This window comes from Mustela putorius, unplaced genomic scaffold (assembly GCF_011764305.1).
Source record: "Mustela putorius furo isolate JIRA1106 unplaced genomic scaffold, ASM1176430v1.1 tig00000695_pilon_pilon_pilon, whole genome shotgun sequence".
NCBI classification, from domain to species: Eukaryota; Metazoa; Chordata; class Mammalia; order Carnivora; family Mustelidae; genus Mustela; species Mustela putorius.
The window spans coordinates 7,758,516-7,782,699 of record NW_025421447.1 but is presented as its reverse complement, the minus strand read 5'-3'; the positions used below and the strand labels follow the sequence as shown (position 1 = coordinate 7,782,699).

The window sequence follows — 24,184 nt, the reverse complement described above, 5'->3', positions numbered from 1 at the left end:
GGGGGCATATTGTCTAATGCTGAGAAAGGAAGTTTCTGGCACAGTCGTAGATGGGACTTGAGCCGTGTCAAGATCTAGACAGCTCAGCTAACCACTGGAGGGTGGGGAGCATTCCTCCCCGTGTCCCGTGCCTCCCGAGCGCGTCCCCACCCTTTCCACTGTGTGAAGGAGTCCTCCCCCGCCCCAGTTTGTGTGCATGGCAAACATTTGTCCTTCTTTCTGGATCTGCCGATACAGTGCTCCACTTAGCATCTGGCCATCCATCAAGACTCCCATGGGAGGGTCCTTGTGACCCTGTTTTGCTCCGAAAATCACATTTGCTAGTGCGTTGTCATCCTTTCTTTAGGTCTAGAATACCTTGGTATCTGGAAACACCTGGGGTAAGAGCCGTGTTTGTAAAACACAGATTTCTCTAAGCCCTGTGATGCAGTTCTAACATGACATCCCAGGAACACAGCATCACTTTCTCCTGCTTTTCGTGGCCAGAACTAGCATCAGGCTTTCTCATACAGCTTCCTGTCATGGGTCATGATCAAGGCACCTGTTAATATTCTTAACATTTTTTGTTTGTAAAAATCTGTCGAAGAGCTGGATTTGCGCGTAAAGACACAGAGCCTATCACAGACTCTATAGTTAGCCTTTTGAAGATTATTTATTTGTTTACTTATTTGACAGACAGTGAGAGAGGGAACACAAGCATGGGGAGTGGGGGAGGGAGAAGCAGGCTTCCCATGGAGCAGGGAGCCCGATGCATGGCTTGATCCCAGGATCCCAGGATCAGGATCCCAGTTGAAGGCAGACACTTAAGGACTGAACCCCCAGGGTTATTATTAGAACTGGCTGCCTTGCCTCCCTGGAACAAGGCAGAGTAGAAATGAACAGAAGTGTATTACTGTCTTCATCGCAGCGTCCTGCTAGATTTCATTTCATTTCATGAAAACCCAGATGTGCCCTGCCTCCTGTGCCCCATGTCACCTTTCCTTCTCCTTCTGATCGCTTTATAAACGCTAATTGTTTTCCTTTAGCAGAGTTCATGGGACCAAGAACAAAGCCAAGAAGGTTACAGGTGGCACCACAATGGAAACAGAGGAGAATAGGACAAGTTTTTGTTTCCTATTTTCTGCTGAGGATTGGAGTATAGACATGAGATTAATACATCTGCTTTGTGTGTCTGTGTGTGTGTGTGTATGTGCATATGTGTAATGTCTTTTAGGGGGAACTTGAACGGCAGCTTTTGCAAGCAAATCCAATTCTGGAATCATTTGGAAACGCGAAGACTGTGAAAAATGATAATTCATCTCGCTTCGTAAGTTTGAAAGCACCAGAAACCTTTCATTTCTCTGACGTCTGGGTAGATGTCTGACGTGATTAAGCAGCTGGAGTACTGCCTCTCCCTGGATTTTAAGGAGAGGCTAACAGACGTAGGCTAGACCAGTACTGCCTGGTAGAAACGTGATGAGTCGCATGGGATTTTCAATTTTCCAGGAGTGATTGTAGTGATATATTTACTGTATATAATTATATGGATGGATAATTGCCTTCAGGGCTGATCTGTAATGCTTGTCACGGGTTTGATGTGGCGGCAAAATGAGAGGCCTGTGGAGGACTTAGCGCACAGCACTGGGGTGTCCGTGGGTCCCAGACAGCGTTGGTGTTCAGCATAGTCACTTGTCCCGTTCATACTCGCTGATTCTTCAGCATAGGAACTCAGAATATTGGATCAGTACTGTGCCTTCTCTGTAAAAATTCTTCTTAGCTGTTGGGCTCTATTAGTTCCTGGAGAGCATCCCTTTCTCTGTCTGTTGGACCATCAGTCCCAGAGTACCTGAGGCTGTCCTAGGCATGGCCAGATCGGCCTTCCTGCAGAGACCCTGCACTCCCCGTCCAGCCACTCACAGTTGATACGTCGGTGGCAGACCTCCCTCCAGAGCCGTATATGGCAAAACGGGGCCCACCTGCCATCCATCTTTTACCCTGGATTATAGTCCTCCAGATGCATGACTGTTTCCACAGTGAGATCGGAGAGGGTCTTCAATTTCAGTTATTTCTACTTATATCGTTGAGAGTTAATTCTCTGGGTTTTTTTTTTTTTTTTTGTCCTTCCTGATATTAGAAGTATTTGTAGAAGTCCAGAGACTTCTATTCTGATGATTTTCTCAGTATTGAAGGCTGGAAGTCCACGACTGAAGTAGCGGCCGGGTTGGTTTTCTCTGTGGTCTCTTTCCTTGGCTTGTAGACGGCCACACAGACCTCCCTCTGCGTGCGCCTGTGTCCTGTTCTCTTCTTGTAAGGACACCAGTCATGTGGGACTAGGGCCCTAGTGACCTCATTTTAACTTAATTAGCTTTCTAAAGACCATGTCTCCAAATATAGTCCTGTTCTGAAGCACTGGGGCTTAGGACTTCAAATAAGAATTCGGGGCGGGACGTGACTCAGCCCGTGACACCCTCAGAGATAATTTTAAGTACAAGAGGCTCTCCCAAGTTAGGCGCAAAATAGGGATGTATTTGTTTGGAATATCGCATAAGTAAGATAAATTTTGAAGATTCATTTAACCCAAGTTCTTTAGGTAATGATTTTAGCTTTTTACGTACTGAGTGAGATGACAAATACACCTGTGTCGGCATGAAGCATGGCTGTGACTTTGGGGTTCATAAAGATCTGGGACACCATGCGTCATTGGTAGAGTTTTTATCTCCTGGATCATCAGCACTGAGCCTGAGCCACATTTAAATCCTAAATTCTTGCTTCTGAAAGCCTTGTGTTTGGTGGCCACATCATGGGATTGAAGATACCTCGAGCTACCAGCTTTGGCATGTGAATCTCTGTGAGGATTTATAAGGATTCTGAGTGGAAAATGTTTTATTTTACCACATAAATCAAGTTACCAGTCTATTCCCACCTCCACTGCCCCGAGCCACACTTGAAATTCAGGAGAAAGCATTTTGTGACGGTCTTCTCTTTGCCCGGCAAAGATAAACTGCAACCAGCCCTTTGGTAAAGAATGTTGCAAGTCTGTTACTGAGTGGTCGGGATCCATCTACCTGCTGGTGATGTCGTGTTTGGGACAGATGGACAAATAATTCCGTGTTGGTTCCCTGTTGCCATGTAACAAGTTGCCCTCAGCCCGGTGACTTGAAACCTGTATCACCTCAGAGTGTCTGTGAGATGGCGGTTTTGACTCGGGGCCCCTCATGGAGGTGTTGCTAAGGTGGTATTGGCTGGGGCTACAGTCCTCAGAAGGCTTGTGAGGCGGGAGGATCGTCTTCTGAGCTGACTCAGGTGGCTTTTGGCGGGAAGCCTTGATTCCTCACCTCAAGGAACCTTGGTTCCTCTCTGGAGGGATGCCCATTCCTGACGTGGCAGCTGGAGTTCCCCCAGAGCAGGTCGTCCAAGAGAGCAAGACAGAAGCTACACGGTGTTCTTTATGACCTTGGAAGTCACCCAAGCCTTGGTACATCCAAGCCTTTGATGGATTTTACTGATCACAAAGACCAGCCCTGAAACACGGTGGGAGGGGACTGCACAAATGCACTCTGATGGCAACACCAGACGTTGGGGATTACTGGCGCCATCTTGGAAGTTGGCTACCACAGGTCATTAGAGAGATTTCCATATTGACAGAGGCAGGCTGTGAGCTGTAATTTGCATTACTGTGGATCTGTGGCTCTCAATGGGAGAACCTTGGGGGACATTTGATAGTGTCTGGAGACATTTTTGTTTCGGTTCAGGTGACGGTAGTGGTACGCCTCTGGGATCTAGTGGGTAGAGGCCGGAGTTGCTCAGCATCCAACAGTGGACAGGACAGGCCCCGTGACCAAGAATTATGTAGCCCAAAATGCCATTTCTGTCGAGGTTGAGAAACCCCAGTTCAATTGGAGTCTAAATCAGGATCATCGCTTTTTGGAATTTATTTGCAAAGTAATTACTATCCATGAGTCTCGTTCAAGCTTATTATTTACATATCCTATGCCCAAGGTTGATGGAAGCAATTCTAGTAGGAACCTATTTTGTGTCCCACTGGCAGGAAGAATTTCTTCGTTTTCTGTCTTTTTCTTTTCTTTTTTTTTTTAAGTTTCTTAGTTTTCTAGCAGGATCAACTCCGGCAAGGCACTCCCATCTAATCTAGATCCTCGATAAACCCAGTTTCGGCTGGATGCCCCCTCCCCCAGCACTTGTGCTCCTGGATTACAGTCTCAACTATACTCAGTCTAATCTGTTAAAAGTCAATCTTCTTTAAGAAAAGATTTTTCACTGAGGCAGTGTTCTCACAGAGCTAGTTGTTCAACAGGAGAAACAAAGGTATCATTGTGGGCTCTTAGAAAGTCAACTTTATATCGTTATATAGGATTTTTTTTAAGATTCTATTTATTTATCTGACAGAGATCACAAGTAGGCAGAGAGGCAGGCAGAGGGAGAGGAGGAAGCAAGCTCCCTGCTGAGCAGAGAGCCCGATGCGGGGCTCGATCCCAGGACCTCGGGATCATGACCTGAGCCGAAGGCAGAGGCTTTAACCCACTGAGCCACCCAGGTGCCTCGCTATATAGGATTTTTTTTTAAAGAGATAGCAGTAGCTAGCTACTAACCCATCCTGAGGCATTAACTGCACAAAACCACAGCAAGTAGTTGGTTTTAGTGGTTCCATAAAAAATGGTGAGGTAATCTGTTGTGCCAGGGGACAGGAACTCAGTTGGCTGCGGGCATCCCTTTGGCAACTCCCAGTGGGTATAGCCAACACTTTGCTTCTCAGGCATTCGAGGGTAGCTGGTTTGGGCTCATCCTTCCGTCACATCTTCTAGAATTTAGATTTTGCTCTCAGGCCCCTCAGTTAACTACTGAGCTCCTGTCTTTTGCCAGGCACTGTGGTTCTTACGTTCTTTCCATTTGGATGTCTTAACGGAGCTCTCAGATTTCACACGTTCCAGTGGGACCTTTTCTATTCAAAAATCTGTTCCTTCCATCTTCTGACAGGATGTGGTCCTAGCAGGTCACCCACTTGTGCATGCGTGAGATGAAATAAAGCCACAGAAACCCAGAGGAATAAAATAGCTAGGTATCCTCCTGTCCTCAGCCTGTCCTTGTGGCTTGTGTCCAGACTGGAGCGAATCCTGTCAGCCACACTTCTAGAATGCCTTTCAGATCTGCCCACGGTTCTCTTCCTGTCTCTCCTCAATACCCAGTGGGTCTAAAACCCCATCTGAGGTCGTTTCTCTGTCGCTCTGTGCACAGCGTCCTCTTGCCTTTCCTCCCAGTCTGTGAGTGAGCTCTACCCTGTCCTGCTGGCGTGTGATGCCTCTCACAGTCAGGCCCATCTCCCTGTTCTTTGGGTCCTTAGTCCCTGGCACCGGGCCTCACCAATGTAAGTATAGAGTAGGCGCATATTTATGTTACAGTAAATATACAGGAAGCACATATTTATGTTACAGCGTGTAAGTATACAGTAGGCACATATTTATGTTACTGCGTGGTTCCCTCCACTCTTGCTGGTGAGCCCACCTTCATCCAGGTCTATGCAGTTGAGCTCGGGGCGTCTTGCGTGGACCAGACCCTCAGGGAACAGAGGGTTTGGGGAGTGGCGTCCCACGTCAGGCTGGGAGGGAAAAGTGCCACCGAGAGGCACGGGCGTGTACAGCGGAGCCGGTGGAGTTATTTTGTACAGGACACGGGCTTGCGGTGAAAGTATTTGAAACCGTCAACTCCGCAGGCTTTCGGATCCATTGGCTGCCATTCCTTTGATCTCGTAGAGACAAATCATTTCCTGAAAAAGCTTTTCTTTCAGAGATGCGGGCGTCTGGTTCGTGTTAGAGGGGACTCCGAGGAGAGCTTTACCCTCAGGAAAGAGCCGTTCCCGGTTAGGCCCGTTGTGTTTCTGGGGAAGCCACACGCATTCCAGATGGGAGATTTACGTCAAGTGAGCTCTTGTCCTGAAACCCTGAAAGCAGGGGCTCCAGTTTCTGACCGGCAGGGGTGGGCCCGTCTTCCGCTAGGGAGTCCCTCTCTGTATTTGGCCATTCTGCATTTTCCCTCCAAGTGGAGTCACTCAGGTAGTCCCCAGTAGCGTGCACTTTTGCGTCAGGAGAGCTCGGTCACGCTCCTATGTCCTCACCGGCCTTCGTTAGCAAGCAGGCCCTCGGAACAGTTTTGTAAGAAAGTCGAACACAGTCCCTGCTCGTCCCGTAAGAACCCCCCGAACTGAAAACTTGTGGGGACAGCTGTGACCGTGTCAGAGACTGAGTGTGGCCTCCAGCGGGAAACAGGCACGCGGCCATTTCACCTGGAGCCCGAGGCAGCCCTCCCGACACACCCCGTGGCCTCTGGGCCTATCTAGAGTCTTAGCACCTTGTTCACACCAGCCTGGGGGTGTCCCTGTACTTCCACTCTGTCCGTGTCACCCCAGCAATCCTCACATCCGTTTTCTAAGGAACGAGACCCCTTCCCTCAACCTGCTTTGCTCATGATAGAAGCTTCTGGTGCAGTTTGGAGATGCACACCCATCACCTGGCCTTGGATGAAAGCCAGCCTGTTGCTCCCTGAATGGGTTTCTCATTTTGGGCAACAGCTGCCCCCAGAGGGGCCGACAGGGGCCACTTCAGGTTGCCGCCAGCCAGAAGGATCTGTCTCTTGAAAATCACAGCGTGGTTTCTCTTGTGGCCAAGAGGGCAAATCCCACTGTGATGTGTCACGGGCTCCTGCCGCTCATGGTGGTTCTGGTTCCAAGAGCTTAAAGAAAACGAGCACAGAACCTCCCTTTAGTCACCATTCAGCTGGCAGCCGGCTCATAAGCTGTCAGTTCCCTCAGCTCAAGTGATGCTCCTCCTCTGAGACTTCCTCTGTGTCCCCGTGGCCCCTGCTGGCCCTCTAGAGGTGCCCTACCACAGCACCCTTCAGGCGTCAAAAGAGCACGATCTCCCGAGTCTGCTTCCGTTGGAGGCAGGGGGCATTAGGTCAGCCTCTCTCAAGGCCATGGTCATAGGATTCATGTAAAGTGAGGCTTTCGGGTCACATGAGGTAGGGTACCTCCCCCCTCCCCAGGAGCCCCACGTGTCTTCTTGTTGCACCTGGTTTTCCTAGCTCAGTCTGCGGTTTTCAAAATTGGAAAATTGGGTGAGTTCTTCATGAACGATCATCATCTTGAACAAAAAAATGTAATCAGGTATTGATTTTAATGAATTCTCCCTTTGTGTTTAGTTTCAAAAGTCAGCGTTACCGCAGCATTACTCAGCCCATACTGTCCAGAATTTGTGGTGGCATCCCAATACTGACGGCTCCGTTTATGGTACTTAAAGCACGTATTTATGCAATAAATGTAGGATACAAAGGGGCGTAGCGTGTAAGAGGCTGGGAGAGAGGACTGGATACCCAGCAGAGAGTGTAGCCCACGTGTGTAATCTGTTCATAGGAAATAGGAGGAATGATGTTTAATTATATTTTTTTGTTGGTGTTTATCCAAGGGGTCCTAAGAGATCCTTATTTATAAAAATAAGGCTGAGTTAAATCTTGCATCCAGTAAAATTCACCTTTTTTTTTTTTTTAAAGATTTTATTTATTTATTTGACAGATAGAGACCACAAGCAGGCAGAGAGGCAGGCAGAGAGAGAGGAGGAAGCAGGCTCCCTGCCAAGCAGAGAGCCCGATGTGGGGCTTGATCCCAAGACCCTGGGATCATGACCTGAGCCGAAAGCAGAGGCTTTAACCCACTGAGCCACCCAGGTGCCCTTAAGTGTACAGTTAGACGGGGTTAGACAAATGTGTTCCGTAGTGAAGCCAGCCCCATGGCCCAGGGAGACTATTTCCTTCACTCCAGGAACCTTCCTTTTACCTTCATGTCGTCCGGTGCCTCCGCCTGCCCCAGCCCTGGGAACCCCTGATCAGTTTTGGCTCTGTGGTCTGTTTTCTTTAGGACGTCCAGTAAATGGAATCCCAGAATACATAGCGTTTTATGTCTGGTTCCTTTCATACAGCATTGTGGGTATTTTGGACCCATCCACGTTGGTGGGTGTTTCTCTGGTCCCTTTATATCACTCAGTAAATTCTACCGTGTGACTGTACCTCAGTTTCTCTATCCGTTCACCACTGTGGTCCTCCAAGGGCAACAACCCAAAATTTTTCAGGCACCGTTTTGTGAAAAGCTTGGTCCTTTTTCTGTTAAATTATCTTGGGACCTTTTGTTGAAGGCGAATTGACCATGTGTGTGTGGTCTGTTTCTGGACTCCCTTCTGATCCTCTGATCCGTATCTCCATATGGACCTACCAATACCAACCAACCTGTCCTAATGAACTCACAGCTTTTTGAAATCAGTGGTGCAAGTCCTTGAGGCTCTGCTCCTCTTTCTCAACATCACTGTGACTTTCTTAGGTCCTTTCCGTTTCCCTGTAAATCTTTGAATCAGCTTGTCCAATGGCCCAAGGAAAGCCCTTCAGTCCCTTGACTGTTCCTGTAACAAGCAAGTGTAGAGGCCAGCAAATAAACCATTTGTCGCCATTTGTCAGGTTTGTGGTTTTGCAAGACATTTAATTCATGAGGATACTTGCTTTTATTTGCTTTCTCATTTTTATGATCACTTTACTGGTTTTGGTGTTCAGGATTATGATAACTTTATGAAATGAACAGTGAAATAATCACTATTTTCTGTTTCTGTAGAACAGTTATATTTAGTCAGGCCATTAAATTTTTCTTAGGAATTTGCAAAACTGTTTCATCAGACCAATCCATCATTTTAGAAAAAGTAATTATATTTCATTTTTAGTGATTATGATCTATTCAAGTTTTCTCTCTCTCTCTTTTTTTTTTTTTTTCCCCTTGAGTAGATTTCCATTTTCCTAGGAAATTCTATTATTCCGGTTTTTTTCAAGCCTGTCATGATAGGGCCAGATACAGTGTTCCTTCAATGCTGTGAAATCTTATCTCAGATTATGTAGAAGAATTTTTTTCTGAGTTCGAAATGATTAGGGTCTCATTTTTATTATACTAAAGCCCAGGAAGGTAACCTGTCCTGTTGCTGCTTTGGGGAAATTTACAGAAATTTGGGGAAATCTCCCTTCCGTTTCTCTTTGGGGTGATATTTACGACCCATTTTTGTAAGCAACTCATGGATACTTGGCGGGGCACAGTGGTTTGTCACTTTGTTTGTTTATATTCTCTGTGTCCTTACTTGTTTTTAATTGTTGTGGTTTCTTTTCAGGGCAAGTTTATTCGGATCAACTTTGATGTCACTGGGTACATCGTTGGGGCCAATATTGAAACGTGTATCCTTTTCGTAACGGCATCCTCCAAACTCAGGAGTGATGCCCTCTCTGGCCAGCCTTGGGGTGAGCCCCTGTGATATCCCTCCGGTCACCCAGATGATTGGACGGAAGCCTGAAGAGGTCATGACTCAGTCAGGTACTCAGTGTTAACTCCCAAGTGTTATTCTGCTGGTGGTGGTTGTTTGAACACTGGGTCCTGCCCTGTTCACGTGGCCAGGGCCGTGGAGAGTCCCGCTGAGCTGAGGACTGCCTGCTCGTGAGCCAGGAAAGGCTGCTACGATGCACTCCAGCGCATGCCATCCTACAGAACCACTCTTCAGCGGGGTGGGGGGGGCCCCTTTTGACCGTCTGCTCCTGGTATCCGTGGGATGGGCATGTGTCCCCCAAAACAAGCCCCACGAACGTGCAGAGTTCAAGTCGTTTCAGTGAATGTTCAGGAGACAACCAGAGGAAAAACAAATGTCAACTACGTAGAATCATCCGAGGAAATGTCACAGGCCCAGCGCGGCCCTCAGGAGTGGTAACTCAGTACAGAATCAATTTGAGTAAAGTAATAATACAGATGATTCTGAATGATGGTATATCGGTTAGGAAGGATCCAGGTGACAATTCTCTGCTCCTTCTGGCAAGTATGAGAGATCCCATGATAGACATACGTGTTTCAATCCCTCAGATAAGGGAGAGATCAACGTTTTCCCATTAATTCAGAATTGTGGCTTACGTCTCTGAATACGTTCAGAGCCAGAAACAAAAATCACTTGTGAAATGACGGGTATGGATTTGGAGTTTCTTCGCATCGGTCTGCTAAGGCATTCGCGCAAACGTATGTTCCGCCAAATGTGGAGGCTGTGTTTGGGTTGATCTAATTGAAAATCTAGCTATATGGCATATACGGAATTAATTCACTTGGTGAAGTCTCAGATCCGCGCCCCGGGTGCCCAGGCAGGTGTGCCGTGGTGCGAGTGGCAGGAGCGGGCTGGGGGTGAGCAGGTGCCGAGTGGGAACCCCAGGTGGGGTTGCTCCCAGCCGGCTCTGGAGAAACAGCAAGAGCAGGCCAGTAGCTGATTGGATCAGGGCTGTCTCTGGTGTTTGGAAAGTCCGAGCAACACTGTGGCTGTCAAGGGCCTCCCCCGCCCCCACCCAACCCCTGCAGCGTGAGGCTTTCCAAGAGGGGCTCTCAGGGAATGCAGGGTCAATTTTGTGGGTTATGGGGTCCAACCGAGCTCTGATTCCTGACTCTGCCACTCTGCCACTATGCTATTTTAATCCCCTTTGTGCTTTGGTTTCCTTGTTCCTGAGATTGTATCAACTGCTGGAAGACTTTTCCTGCTTTCAGCCGCTCTACTTCCTTTCATAGAAACTTATTAGAGGTCCTGGTTTGGTGCTGTGTTCTTTGAATATTACCCAGATTAGGGGCCGGTGGGGCAGAGGTGGGCTCGGGCAGCACCCTGACCTTCAAGTTTCCTCCCTCCGTGATCCTCAGAGATGAGGAAGGGACATAAATGCGTCATTTTCCTTTTTCACTCACAAGTTTTAATCGTTCAGAATGGTTCATCGCAGGAGGGCTAATAGATATCCAAGAAAGTGTTTTACAACCTAAATTTGTGTAGACACTGAGACAGGGCTGGCCACCTCTGCAATTCGATCCTTAACCATCTTCGCTCAGACCTTCTGGAAAAATCTCGTGCTGTTCGTCAAGCAAAAGATGAGCGTACTTTTCATATCTTTTACCAGTTACTGTCCGGAGCAGGAGAACACCTAAAGTGTAAGTTACGAAGTTTCTCACTATTTTCTATTTATTGGAATATGGTTTTTTATATTAAGTTTTTTTGAAAGAGCGCAAACGTTTTGGGGAAACGGCATGGCCGACCCTTGGTCAGTACAGGGCTGGAGGCATCACACCCCCTATCGTCACAAATGCACATGTAACTTGTGACTCCCCCACAGCCTAACTACCTGTAGCCAACTGTTGAGAAGGCTTTCCGACAACCAGCCCATTAGCATGTGTTTTACATGTTATATGCTCTATTCTTACAATAAAGCAAACTAGAGAAGGAAATGCTGAGGAAATCCCACACAGCAAAATGGAAACGAGACTGAACTTCTGTGCCATGCGAGGGATACTCAATTTTAAGTAGCAGTTCTGTGGGCAGTGTTACCTTAGCTTCTGTATGTGTTTTTTCTTTAAAAGAAGTTTTAGGGGCGCCTGGGTGGCTCAGTTGGTTAAGCATCTGCCTTCGGCTCAGGTCATGATCCTGGGGTCCTGGGATCAAGTCCCAAATCGGGCTCCTTATTCAGCGGGGAGCCTGCTTCTCCCTCTCCCTCAGCCCCTCCCCTTGCTTGTGCTCTCTCTTTCTCTCTCAGATGAATAAAGATTCAAAATTAGAAGCTTTAAATTAGACGAAGAATTTTTTTTTTGAGTTCTGTTTCAACATTTGTAAGCATAAAAAGTAAGAACAAATAAAATTACATTCAGTAAATATTTTTATTCCCAGGTTTACAACTAAACACTTACGTATGCTTCCACAAGTACTAGAAGGAACTTAGAGTAGACTTTTGTTTATTTTATCTTGAAGCCTGAGGACTGGAAGCTCTGGGACCGGGTGGGGGCCAAGTTCCCGGTCAGAAGTTTGCTGGATCAGAGGTCTTTGAGGGCGAGGGGAGGATGTACAACTTCCTGATTTCTTCTGAGTCTTGAATTCAGGGCTCGTTCCATGTGACCATTACGTGTGTTATCCAGGGATCCCAACAGACACGGGCCTTGTACTCCCATCTGTCACCCAGGGCTCAGGTTCTTGCTAACCACACACACCTGCGAAAGCATTCAGCCCAGAAACGAGAGTGAGACCTGCAGGGAAAAAATGAGCCACAAAAAGTCTGCTTGGCAGAAAGTCTGCAGGAGAGCACGTGGGAACATGGAGCGTGGGGCTCAGGAGCCCGTCTGTTCCTATCCCCCCTGAGAGACACCCGCCTCTCGAGAAACACACTTCTCAAAGGGAGCGTTCCATTCTGATCCATGGTCCCTAAAACGCAAGTGACCAATGCAGCAGCCGTTAGAATAGTCTGTTGTACACACAGGTTGTGTGGCCCTCGCAAAGGCAAACTTATGCCAGACAGACGGCTTGGAGAAAGGGTTTCGGGGTGCTGGTCGGGCCAGTGGTCTGGGTCTGTACCTTTCACGTCTGGACGACGGACAGCCATCACTTCCGGCTGCCGATTTCATAGAGCCTGTAAACCACCATCCCCAAAACTCCCGGTTGCAATTTTTAGCTGACCCCCTTATTTTCCCTCTCTGACGTAGCTGTTGGAGAACTATGTATTTTAAGATTATTTATTTGACAGAGGGAGACGCAGTGAGAGAGAGAACACAAGCAGGGGTTGTGGGAGAGAGAGAAGCAGGCTTCCCACTGAGCAGGGAGCCCAAGGCAGGACTCGATCCCAGGACCCCAAGACCATAACCTGAGCCAAAGGCAGACACTTAATGACTGAGCCCCCACCACCCCAGGCGCCCCAACTGTGTGGTTTTGAAATGTGTCTACGAAGAGAGAAAAAGCATGGCAGGAAGTATGTGTGTTGGTGGGGAGGACACGAGCCACCGCTCCCTGCGATCGGCCGCGGGCTCCTTGGGGCGGAGGGATGTATACACCATATCCCATTCTCTTTCCTTGCAGCGGATTTGCTCCTGGAAGGGTTTAATAACTATAGATTCCTCTCGAATGGCTACATCCCCATCCCGGGACAGCAAGACAAGGATAACTTCCAGGAGACCATGGAGGCGATGCACATCATGGGTTTCTCTCACGAGGAGATTCTGTGTATGTGGGCTTTCCCTGCCAGGCTGCCGCCCCTTCGATGAGACGTACCCACGGGGGGTGAGGGACGTAGCCCCAAAAACAACCAAGCAAATCACAGGAACCGCCCCGATCCTACAAATTCCTTATGGGACCCACGTTGCCGAAAAGTTCTGTGTAGCTGATTTTTAGCACAAGATAAATGAGGATATGTCTCTGCTACATTTTGAAGCAATAATTTTTGTTTTTTGCTTTTCACATCCATATAAAGCAATGCTTAAAGTAGTGTCTTCGGTGCTACAGTTCGGAAACATTTCTTTCAAAAAGGAGAGGAATACGGATCAAGCGTCCATGCCAGAAAATACAGGTACGTGGACCAGTGCGGGTTTTGTTTCTGTTGCGTTGCTGTGGTGACGCCGTGTCCTGTGGTTCGTCGTGCTGTCCTCTGGGCATGTGGGCGGTTTGCATGGGAAGGAGCTCGTGCAACACTCCTCCGAGCCGTCTGGAGTGGAGCGTCCGCCGAATGAGTCCCTGAGTGAGGGAGGAGCCGGGGTGGCAGTAGACACACTGTCCCAGCCCTGGGTGGGGGGCGGGGGGGATGTAGGGTAATGGGGCCAGGACAGCATATACCATAGACCCCATGCAGCTCATCTGAATGGGACCGTAGGTACAAGTTCTGGCCTGTTGTTCCCCTGCCGGGAAGAGAGGCCCCATGTTGCCAAATATTGATATTTTTCAAGGAAATCTAGATTTTACAATGAGATCTCCAGCTTTGACATGTTAAACACAGTTTTGTTTTTTTTTTTAAGATTTTATTTATTTATTTGACAGACAGAGATCACAAGTAGGCAGTGAGGCAGGTACAGAGAGAGAGAGAGGAGGAAATAGGCTCCCTGCTGAGCAGAGAGCCCGATGCGGGACTCGATCCCAGGACCCTGAGATCATGACCTGAGCCGAAGGCAGCGGCTTAACCCACTGAGCCACCCAGGCGCCCGTTAAACACAGTTTTAAGCCTGGGCATCCTCCGTGGGTTCTGAGGCTCTGGGACTTAGTTAAGCAGCCCGGAGTAAGGATCTGTGGCCTGTCTCGGACTGAGTGGGATTCGCTGGAAAGGACGCAGACCCAAACCTTGTCCTTCCTGAAGCCTTGCTCAGCCCGTGTCCAGATAAGGCTTCTTACTGAGTAGGTCGCGACTAGGCCCAGGTGAAGGTTTCGTACTTAGGAGATTTGTCACACCCTAGTTGCACAGAAGCTCTGCCATCTGCTTGGGATGAATGTGATGGAGTTTACCCGGGCCATCCTCACGCCCCGGATCAAGGTCGGCCGAGACTACGTGCAGAAAGCCCAGACCAAGGAGCAGGTGAGCTCCCACTGTGGGCACACATCTGTCTGAAAGACGCACCGCACTGTTGCCTGGAGACCTTCCCGATCGTGGGTGTTCCTTGGTGCCGTGTATCGTCCTGCTCTCGTACCCTTTCCTCTTTTTCAGAAACATTTTTAAGGGACTGTTTAAAAAGCAAATGTGAAATGTCGCCTTTGGGTTCTCCCGGGGAAACAGGTCGTCCGCCTTGGGGGCGCGGCCACAGTGGGGGCTCTCGGCTCCCCGGCCCCCATGCGAGTGGCCCAGCGCCAAGATTTTGGGGGTCGGATGCACCCGTTTCATGGCCGGTTCCTTTCAGATGGGGGCCGATTCGCAGACCCCTGTGGGCGTCGTGAGGGCTCTCTTTATTCCCGGGCACCTTTGCCCATCCCCAAAATCGGTTATCACCAGTTTCATTGTACCGAAACCCCCCGTGCTACGGGAAAGTGATACGGGGTTTGGTAGCAAATGCTCTTGGGTTTGGGGAGCCCATGAAACTCCAGGTGACCCTAATATTGTGTTGTTGAGATCACTTCCAGAATTAAAGTTTGGTGTTGTCTAATCACAGGCAGATTTTGCAGTAGAGGCCTTGGCAAAAGCAACGTACGAGCGGCTCTTCCGCTGGCTCGTTCACCGGATCAACAAAGCTCTAGATAGGACCAAGCGTCAGGGCGCATCCTTCATCGGAATCCTGGATATCGCTGGATTCGAGATATTTGAGGTATGTCTCTCCGTCTCCGTTTCTCTCGCTCTTTCCTCCCCTCCCCCTGCTGTCTTATCTGTTCCTCTTTGAGTCTGTGTTCATGCCAGCCCCTGTGACCCTGGTGCAGTCCCCGCCTTTCTAGTCGAGTCCAGCAGGGGTGCTGTGAGGAAACCTGGGGGATGGAGGAGAGGGGGCGCCGCTTGAGAAGCGGAGTCTCGGGAGGGGTCTTGGCAGTTAACAGGGGAGGACCCTTGGAGGAGGAGAAGCCCCCAGTATGATGAGAGCGAGCCCAGTGGTCTTTTAGGGGAGAGAATCACCAAGTGTTAGAAACTGCTAGAAAGCCAGCGTGGCTCAAACCACAGCTGCCAGGAGGGACAAGGAGGAACAGACACAGACGAGGAACCGCGGAAGATTGTGCTCTGTGTCCCAGAGATCCCAGCCGCAGCGTCTGATGGTGCTGTCTGTCTGTCTCACTGTCGCTCTGACTGGGTTCGTCCACACACTCGGCATCTGTCCCTCCTGGGTGTGGAGACCCACGTCTGTGAAAGTTTTGCAAGAAGGACGGTAGTTTTGATCTCCTAAAAACGTGTCTCTTGGATGCTCAGGTACAAATACTAAATCACACACTTTGGGGATCCGTGTTGCCCTTGGCTGCGACTGGGTGGTGAGCCGTCTTGCTTGAAAAGGAACTTTAAAATGCTCGGTCTCTCCTGATGAGATCTGAATGTTAGTGGTCCAAGCAGTCTTACCTGCTGAGCTGCCACCTGGAGAGACCGCGCTAAGAGGAACTGATCTGTTAAAAAAAAAAAAACAAAAAACAACCTTGAGAAATCGTGGATGGTGGCCTGCTACATGTCACGTTAAAAAAAAATCTGTCACTTTCCCCTATACAAACAGTCAGGAGATACAATGAAAGAAAAGATCCCCAGTGCCAACTGCAACAAAAACATGAGATTCTGAAAAATCCATTTAAGAAGAAATAGGCACAGTTTAGCAGAAGGTGCCCTCCCAATGCTCCCGTGAGAAACAGAAGAACAAACGGGAAATCATGCCTTGTTCTTGGATGGGAAAAGCCTGCACCATAAAGGTGTGAATTTCCTCCACTTTATCTCTCAATATGTGTTCAAAACTCGTGGATCGGCATTTTTGACAAGTGAATTAATGAAAAATAATGGTAAAATTCTGGGAAATGAAAAGGATATTAAAAAGATACAGAACATAATAAAACTGCAGGACTTGAAAAAGGGCAGATTTGACCTATGAATAGACAGACAGTAGAAAAATATAAAAAAGCTAGAACGGCTTTAGAAAGCCTTTATTTAGAAAGCGTTCTTTGTCCTGGGGAGAGAACAGAAAAGGCCTCAATGTCCACCGTTAGGAAACTGAGTCACTGAATCCCAGCATCTCCATACAGCAAAGTACGGATCTGTGGAAACACATCAAGACACAGTGACAAATTTAAAGTCAAGGTGGCATGCACACATCTGAGTGCACAGACTCTCTGGAAGGGTCTGGAGAAGCAGGCAACGTGAGACCTCTCAACACAGCTCTTTGTCCGTCTGTCCTTCTGTGCCATGCGTTACTGCTGTGGGAATGGATGATAGAAAAATGCCATTGGCGGCTCCATGGGAAAGAAGTAGAAAAATCCTTTTTGGCGAAGTGCCATGCCACAGAACTGCCCAGGCCAAATCAGGCAGTCAGATCTCCCATCCTCGATGCACGCGCCTCCGCGTGAGTCGGCCCCAGCGGGCCGGCCTCTGTCCCCAGACCCCGCTGCCATTGGCAGGCCGTCCGCCCTCCGAGCACAACCTCGTTGGGAAACAGGAGAGCACCCCGAGGGGGGAGAGTTGGAACGGCTTTCGCAGACTCTAAATCCGTTCCTCAGAGATGGATTACACGTTCCCTAACTGAAGATCCCTTTTCCTAATGAAAGACGTTATTCATGGGCACCTGCTATGCGGGGACAGTGTGGAGGAGGGAGCGAAGGTTGAGAACTTCTACTACGTAAGGTGATCGCTTGTGAAAGATAGACCCCTCCAGCCCTCCAGCCCTCCACCCTTCTGCCTCTCCACCCCTCTACCCCTGCACCCCTCCTCCCCTGCACGCTCCCATCTCTCCAGCCCTCCACCCCTCCACCCTTCCCCATTCCAGCCCTCCACTAGAGTAGAGAAGTGGGCAGGGTTGACAGGAGGAAAGAGCAGTGTCTGTCGCACGGGGAAGCTGCTCGGGCTGAGGGCAGCACGCTAGCATCGTTTCTGCGGAAGTACAGTGAACACAGTAGGCTGAACGGGGACAGCGATGTATGTACACGTCTCCAGGCTCACCGCCATGAACGTGGTCATCCTCTATCACCACCCAGCAGGGACACTGCTAAGGGAAGGGAACGCACGGAGAGGCGGCCTGGAGCCTCCCATGTGCAGAGGGCTCGTGTGGGCCTGAGCGGGATCTCAGCAGCCACCCCTGAGGTCAAGAGGACTCCTGCAGCTGCTGCAGAGCCCGTGGCTGAGGAGAAAGGGGACCGGAAGTGCACCACGGTCTCCCCACTCCCAACTGAGGGCTGCACACCCCACGCGGCCACTTGCTTTTCCTTCCTTTTCCCTCTTTATTCCCTCGCTTCTTCCTCTGCTTCTGTCCCGGAACCATTCAGCAGCAGGCGCCGGGCTGTCGTACGCGTAGGTCACGCACATCGCACACTGAGCTCAGGGCCTTCAGTTTCCCTCCTCGGTGCATGTTGCTGATGTCCCCGGCCTAGGCCGCAGGGACTGCCGATCATGCGGGGTGGGTGCCATGGCCGAGTGTGTGGTGGGCATCCTGTGGGTTCCCCGGAAGCTGACAGGTCCTGTTCTCACCCTGCCGGTGGCCGCCCATAGCTGAACTCGTTCGAGCAGCTGTGCATCAACTACACCAACGAGAAGCTGCAACAGCTGTTCAACCACACCATGTTCGTGCTGGAGCAGGAGGAGTACCAGCGCGAGGGCATCGAGTGGAGCTTCATCGACTTTGGGCTCGACCTGCAGCCCTGCATCGACCTCATCGAGAGACCCGTAAGGCCGCGATCCTGTGCGGGACTTCCGGGCTCTGCCGCCACTCATCCCCCAAGTGGTCTTGTCTTAAGTAGGCTCCATGCCCAGCGTGGGGCTCGAACCCCCAACCCCAATATTAAGAGTCACTTCCTCCGCGGACAGAGCCAGCCCTCAGCCCCCGCCCCGGCCAAATCAGTCTTAAGACAGTTTTTTAACATAAAAGATGTAGGAAGGTGATACTTTAATAAAAAGAACTATTTAAAAAGCAAGCATGCAGCCAGGCAGGCCCTCCCTCAGCCCTTGTGTGGGGGAGCCTGCTGCCTGCAGACCGCTCTTGAGGCACTGCTCAGCCCCCCTACCCCCACTACACGCACCTACCAGGGCTACACAGGCCGCCGTCCTTGGCCAGGAGCAGGACATGGCATCCAGACTCATTTTTCACATCACTATCCTTGGGAGCATAAAGCTCTTATTTTGGCAGTGTTTTGTTTCTCTCTCTCTCTTTTTTTTTTTTCCTAATTTGAAGTTTTGGGGGTTTTTTGGGCACATGTTTTTTGGTTTTGTTTTGGGTTTTTTTTTTTTTAGTTGAGAGAGAGAGAGAGAGCGGGGTGGCAGCAGATGGGGAGGGAGAAGCAGACTCCCCACTGATCAGGGAGCCTGATTCGGGACTCAATCCCGGGACCCTGAGGTATGACCTGAGCCAAAGGCAGATGCTTCACTGGGCAGGTGCCCCTGGGCAGGTGTACTTTATACAGCACTCTTAGCAAGCATCAGGTGTTCTTTCCCCTTTGGTTTAGTGTTAACGCAAAAATAGACAGGACTGAGGAGCCTGGGGGACTCAGTCACTAAGCATCTGCCTTCAGCTACAGGTCATCATCCCAGGGTTCTGGGATCAAGTCCTGCATCCGGCTCCCTGCTCAGTGGGGAGCCTGCTTCCCCCCACCCCACCCTGTTTCTCTCTCTCTCAAATAAAACCTTTTTAGAAAAAAAAAAAAGAAAGAAAAGAAAAGAAATACATCGGACCACGTAGAACTTATTCACTTAGGATCTTAAGCAAATATTAATGACTTGGCTCTATTCCCTGGCGGTCAGGAAGGGAAGCTCAGCAAGGCACTTACAGACCTGTCCCCACCCCCCCCATACAGCCTGCGGCCTCAGATAGACACCTTGTCCCAGACTTCCAGCTCTGTAGAAATCCCCAGCGAAAAGAGACACAGTAACACTGCTTGACAGTGAAGGATGAAGTAGCAAAAATACAAAGACCCAATTGGGGACATTTATAATGACGCTGTCACCGAGCCGTTTAGAAAAGGTTAAATTACATTCGGAATCCTATTTCAGAACTTAAGGATATTTTCATTGGAAGGTATTAAAATGTAAGAATCATGCTAGAAAGACGAATGAGCCCTCATTAGTGTGAGTACAGATCTTCAGAGTCTGGTGAGCGGGGCCCGTTGAGTGACCTACCTCTCTAATCTCGGCGGCTTGGCGGGCACCTAGTCCTGCCCACCTCTGATGATCGCTCTTTGAGCTGCTCTAAGCCCATGGGTTCTTGAAGGTGGAGGAGCCCTAAAGCAGTTGGCTGCCGGGGGCTCATCGCAGGGACACCCCCACACACAGCTTCTGCCTGCTGGTGTGCATTGTGCCAATGGCCTTCCGGCTGATGGTCACACTGACTCCTGGGTGCGTTAAGCAATGCTTGTGTACAGCTGGCCTTTCCCTAGTGGACGCCAAGGCCGCATGAGCTCAAGAAGACGGCCGGTTTCATAGGTGCACCTGGAGGCTTGTCCCACCGACTGGCCGTAGTTGTGGGGTGCCTGTGATGGCTGACCCGGATGCAGTGACCTAGTCCTTGACAATTTAACTGTTTGTGTTGCTGTCACGCGTCCCCCACTTGCCTCCAAAAGGGAAGTCCCTGCATGGGCTCTGTGCTCTTTTTCTGTATGGAGACATAACTTGCAGGCCCTGAAGTCCAGTGGCCTAGGCCTGGTTCACTGGTGTCCACGTCTTCTCAAGTCTGCCTCCTGCTCACATTCTGGTCGTCCTGGGCAGGGATGTCGGGCCCTCCCCACCCCCCGTGGCGTGGGTCCACTTTCTCCCATGTTTTCTGGGCCTTTCTGCAGGGACCCAGCCCCACAAAACTAAACAGCCTGGCTCGCGAGCGTCGGCCGGAATAAATCCAGACGCTCAGCTGATGGATCCTCACCCCAACTTTCATATTCTCTGCTGGATTCTGGTTCCACTGTTGGCCAAGCGTGAGGGGACGTGTCTTATTTCATGGTCCCTTAAACAGGAGCTGCAATCACTTAGGGTGTAAGGTGTTGGAAGCGTTCCACCCAGTTGAGGGGTGCGTTTATTCTGGTTTTCTTTCATTTTAAAAAATTCCCCTTTCTCATGCGTCCCCCGCCCCCCAGCAACCACACTTTGTTCTGATGGAGGTTTTAGGGTCCTGTCCCTGGCCAGCCCCTGAATGTAGTCAGCGTCCAGCTCTGTGGCCCCAGCTCCCGGCCCTTGCTGGGGTCCCTCAGTGGCTGCCTCTTGTCACCAGGCGAACCCCCCTGGTGTTCTGGCCCTTCTGGATGAAGAGTGCTGGTTCCCAAAGGCCACAGACAAAACCTTCGTGGAGAAGCTGGTTCAGGAGCAAGGCTCCCACTCCAAGTTCCAGAAGCCGCGGCAGCTGAAGGACAAAGCGGACTTCTGCATCATACACTACGCGGGCAAGGTACGGGCCGCGCCGGCAGATCCTGCTGTGTCCCCGAGGCCGGGGACGGCCTTGCGGAGACGCGTGCGTGCGCACGCACGATCCCGCCCTGCCGTGTGCATGCGCGAGTCTCCATGCCGTGAGTGTGCCGTGCGCATGTCATGTGTGCGCCCGCCTTGCCGTGCGTGTGCCCGGCGCATGGCCCCTGTGTTGCCCGGCCAGCCGGCGGGCCCGCAAGCTTTCTGGCGGAAGGCTGAAAGCGTTCCCTGTGTGTGTTTGTGTTTCCCGCGTGGCCCGCCACCCGCCAGGTGGACTACAAGGCGGACGAGTGGCTGATGAAGAACATGGACCCGCTGAACGACAACGTGGCCACCCTCCTGCACCAGTCGTCGGACAGATTCGTGGCGGAGCTTTGGAAGGACGGTAAGGACGCGCCCCTGTCTGCAGTGACGCCTGCCCGGGAGCTTTGCCAGTTACGGCTTCTAGGTGGTTCGTCCACGTAGATCTATGTCCCAAGACTCGCTCTCCCTAGAGCAGGGCTGCCGCTAGACCCAGTCCCCACCTGGTACCCCGCCTGGGTCCCCCGACCCTGCCTTCTCGGTTAGACGCTGCGGGAGGTGGGGACCGTTCTAGGGACTGTTCTAGGGCCCGGCTGGGTTGCGCTCCAGGGCCGCTGGACACAGGGCCAGAGAAGCCCCTCCACAGCTTGCTGTGTGGCTCAGCTGAGCCCTCTGCTCACACACGGAGCGGCCGCCAAATAAGTTTGAGAACCCCATGCAGAGATGATCTTTTCTTTCCACCAGCCCCCATAGTGGTTTTCTTTACAGGAGCCTCAGCTGCAGGGTCTGGCCGTTTGGTCATAGACTGGAAGGTTTGCTAGGACTAGAAGGAGGACAGCCGGGAGTCCACGCACAGCGGGAGGCCGTGCCTCCTGGGGTTTGCGCTCACTGCAGTGTCATCCTGGTCGCATGTCCCCTTCACATAGCCTCAGGCCACCTGAGCTCTCCGCCCTGAATCTGCCCCTGCCTCCACCCCAGGTCAGGCCTCTTTGGGAGCCTGGCTCACTTCTGCTTTTCCCGTAGCACCTGCGGACCTTGTGACCTAGCCATCTCCTCAGAGGAGAAAGAGGCCCAGGAAGGGGAAAGAGAAGGGGTGAGGGCTGTGGAGGCGGAAGGACAGAGCAGAGGGAGTGTTGAGAACGTGAGGAGGGCAAAGGGCTGCCCGAGTCAAGAATGGTCGTGCGTACCTGCTGGGCCTGCTGGGGAGGCGGCACGGCGCCCGGGGGTCCTAGGAGGGATGGTCCACCTGAGACCCTAGAAGGAGGGACTCGGGGAGGCTTGGTCAATTTTGTGTCTTCCCACAAGAGTCTCCAGCCAGATGCTGCATGTTCCCTGTCAGGATGATGAGCCGGGCAGTCGAGGGGGCTCCCTGAGCTCTGGGCAGAGCAGCTGGCGGCAGTTGGATACACGAGGGTCCCCGAGTCCATCGCTAGGAAGCGGTGGCTTGGGGATGTGAGACGTGGAACCAGAGTGGACAAGACCACTCAGAGCACCGGTTGGCACGGGGCTCACAGTGCCAGACAGTGTGAGGGGGGAGCATGCGAGGGACAGGTCCCTTTCGCCACAACCCTGCCACTTGACGAGCCCTGGCCCTCCCTTCTCCTGGTGCTCCGGTCAGACCTCCGAGCACAGGAAAGAGAAAATGCGCACGAGCTGTTGAGTCCTGCAGCGGCTGGGATGGGTGCCCCACGATGGGGCGGAATGAGCCTTCAAAGATAGGCGTTAGAGGAAGGGTGGCCCTCTGGCCCAGGGAGCTGAGGCAGTTGGTTGTGGACACAGAGTTAGTCGCCTGGTCCTTGAAGGATGACAGTTTGTTGAGTCGCGAAGCCTGGCATTGACCGAGCACGTCCCAGGTGCCAGGCGTGGTCCCGGCGTGGACTTGGGAACGCACGTGGCCAAGGGGGAGCAGGAGTCCATGAACGAGCTGCTGCAAAGCGGGGAGCCTTTTCCGAAGTGAGGATGGCTCGGAAGGAGGGCCCGAGCCACAGGTGGAGTGAGCCCAGGGTGGCGGCAGGGCGCCCAGCGAGGGTTGGGAGCGAGGGGTCCAGCCAGGCTGGAGAAGCCCGCCTGCTAGTCACGCTGCAGCAGGTGTGCGAGCCATGCCGGTGTCCCGGGCGGCACAGAAGGTGGACAGAAAAAGCGGTCGGTGGGCTGGGTCGGGGCGAAGGGCCTAGAAATGGGGGGCCAAGTGCAAGATGGCCTAGAGACAGGCCCCGGGTGTGGAAGAAATGCCCGTGGAGCAGGGGTCAGAGGAAGCCTGAAAAATGGATTCTCTCTTTGTTGTGCGTGAGAGCAGAAGCAGGTACTGGAGGAAAAAAAGGGCCATTATTACCAAAGGGATGAGAGTCTGGACTAACACGCTGGTTCTGATGTGGTTGAACCACTCTGACTGCTTTTTTAAATTCTTCACCGAAAATGATGTTGTGGGAAAGCCCTGCCCCATTGGCATGGGGCCATCTGGCCTCCGTCTCACCGTGGTCGTGACATGTGTGGTCCATTGAGGGGCGATGTGGGACGTGCCTCCGGTCCCCCCGAGCTGGCCCCCCAGCGGGAGACTCAGGACACCCCAGTAGGACAGGCAAGCCTCTGTCTTGGCCCCCCACTCCCTTCCCGGCCTTCCTGCCTCCATCCCTCTCCGTTGCCGCCATGCCTCACCAAAGAAGCCCGCGGCCGCGGCGGGCTGGCAGCCTTCAGAGGGTGAGATGGGGTGGGCACGAGCCGCAGGGGTCCATGCCCACCGTGTAGCCCAGGTGAGCTGTCTGACAGGTGGGACCACATCAGGAGCGTCCCTGACCTGCCTTCCCGTGCTTTCCGTGTCCACAGAGACCCTGCGTTACTGACTCACTTACAGAACAGCCGGCGGCCTCACAGGCTCCCCCGGTGCTGGCCAGAGCCTTGTGTGTCTGAACTTAGCCCACGGCTCGGACCCCGCATAGTAGTGTTTACATGGCCTGGACTTGCTACAGGGAGCCGCTGGGAGGCCAGTGTGGCCCCTTTGTCTGTACCTGCCCCCAATGTGACTGGGCCATGCTGACCTCTGCTCTGGAAAAATCCCACGGGCTTGCTACTATGGGCAGAAGTCCCATTGGCTTAGGTGGTCAGTTCCCTCGTCTGAGTGACAGGATGGCGGAGAAGGGGGCCCAGGGCAGTCTGCCCAGTTTGCGGGACCACGTGTTGCGTTTGGAGAGTCAGCGGCAGGCACGGAGTGTGGCCGGGGGTCTAGGAGGAAAGTTCACCACGGCTCAGTCTTGGGATAAGGCCAGGCCTTAGAAAGACAGTAACCCGGGAAGAACACCTCCTT

At 51.6% G+C, this 24,184-nt stretch overlaps 1 protein-coding gene across 6 annotated transcripts in view; it reads left to right on the top strand.

Moving 5' to 3' along the window:
• MYH10 (myosin heavy chain 10) overlaps positions 1–24,184 on the top strand; it is a 121,588-nt gene that overhangs the window by 51,242 nt on the left and 46,162 nt on the right. For all 6 annotated transcript variants that reach the window (XM_045083358.1, XM_045083360.1, XM_045083361.1 and 3 more), the window contains 10 exons: positions 1,214–1,306; positions 9,183–9,246; positions 10,913–11,011; positions 12,918–13,061; positions 13,309–13,404; positions 14,279–14,397; positions 14,966–15,118; positions 17,971–18,144; positions 20,672–20,845; positions 21,133–21,247. In XM_045083358.1, coding sequence (XP_044939293.1) covers positions 1,214–1,306; positions 9,183–9,246; positions 10,913–11,011; positions 12,918–13,061; positions 13,309–13,404; positions 14,279–14,397; positions 14,966–15,118; positions 17,971–18,144; positions 20,672–20,845; positions 21,133–21,247 — 1,231 coding nt within the window. The remainder of the gene's footprint in view (positions 1–1,213; positions 1,307–9,182; positions 9,247–10,912; positions 11,012–12,917; positions 13,062–13,308; positions 13,405–14,278; positions 14,398–14,965; positions 15,119–17,970; positions 18,145–20,671; positions 20,846–21,132; positions 21,248–24,184) is intronic.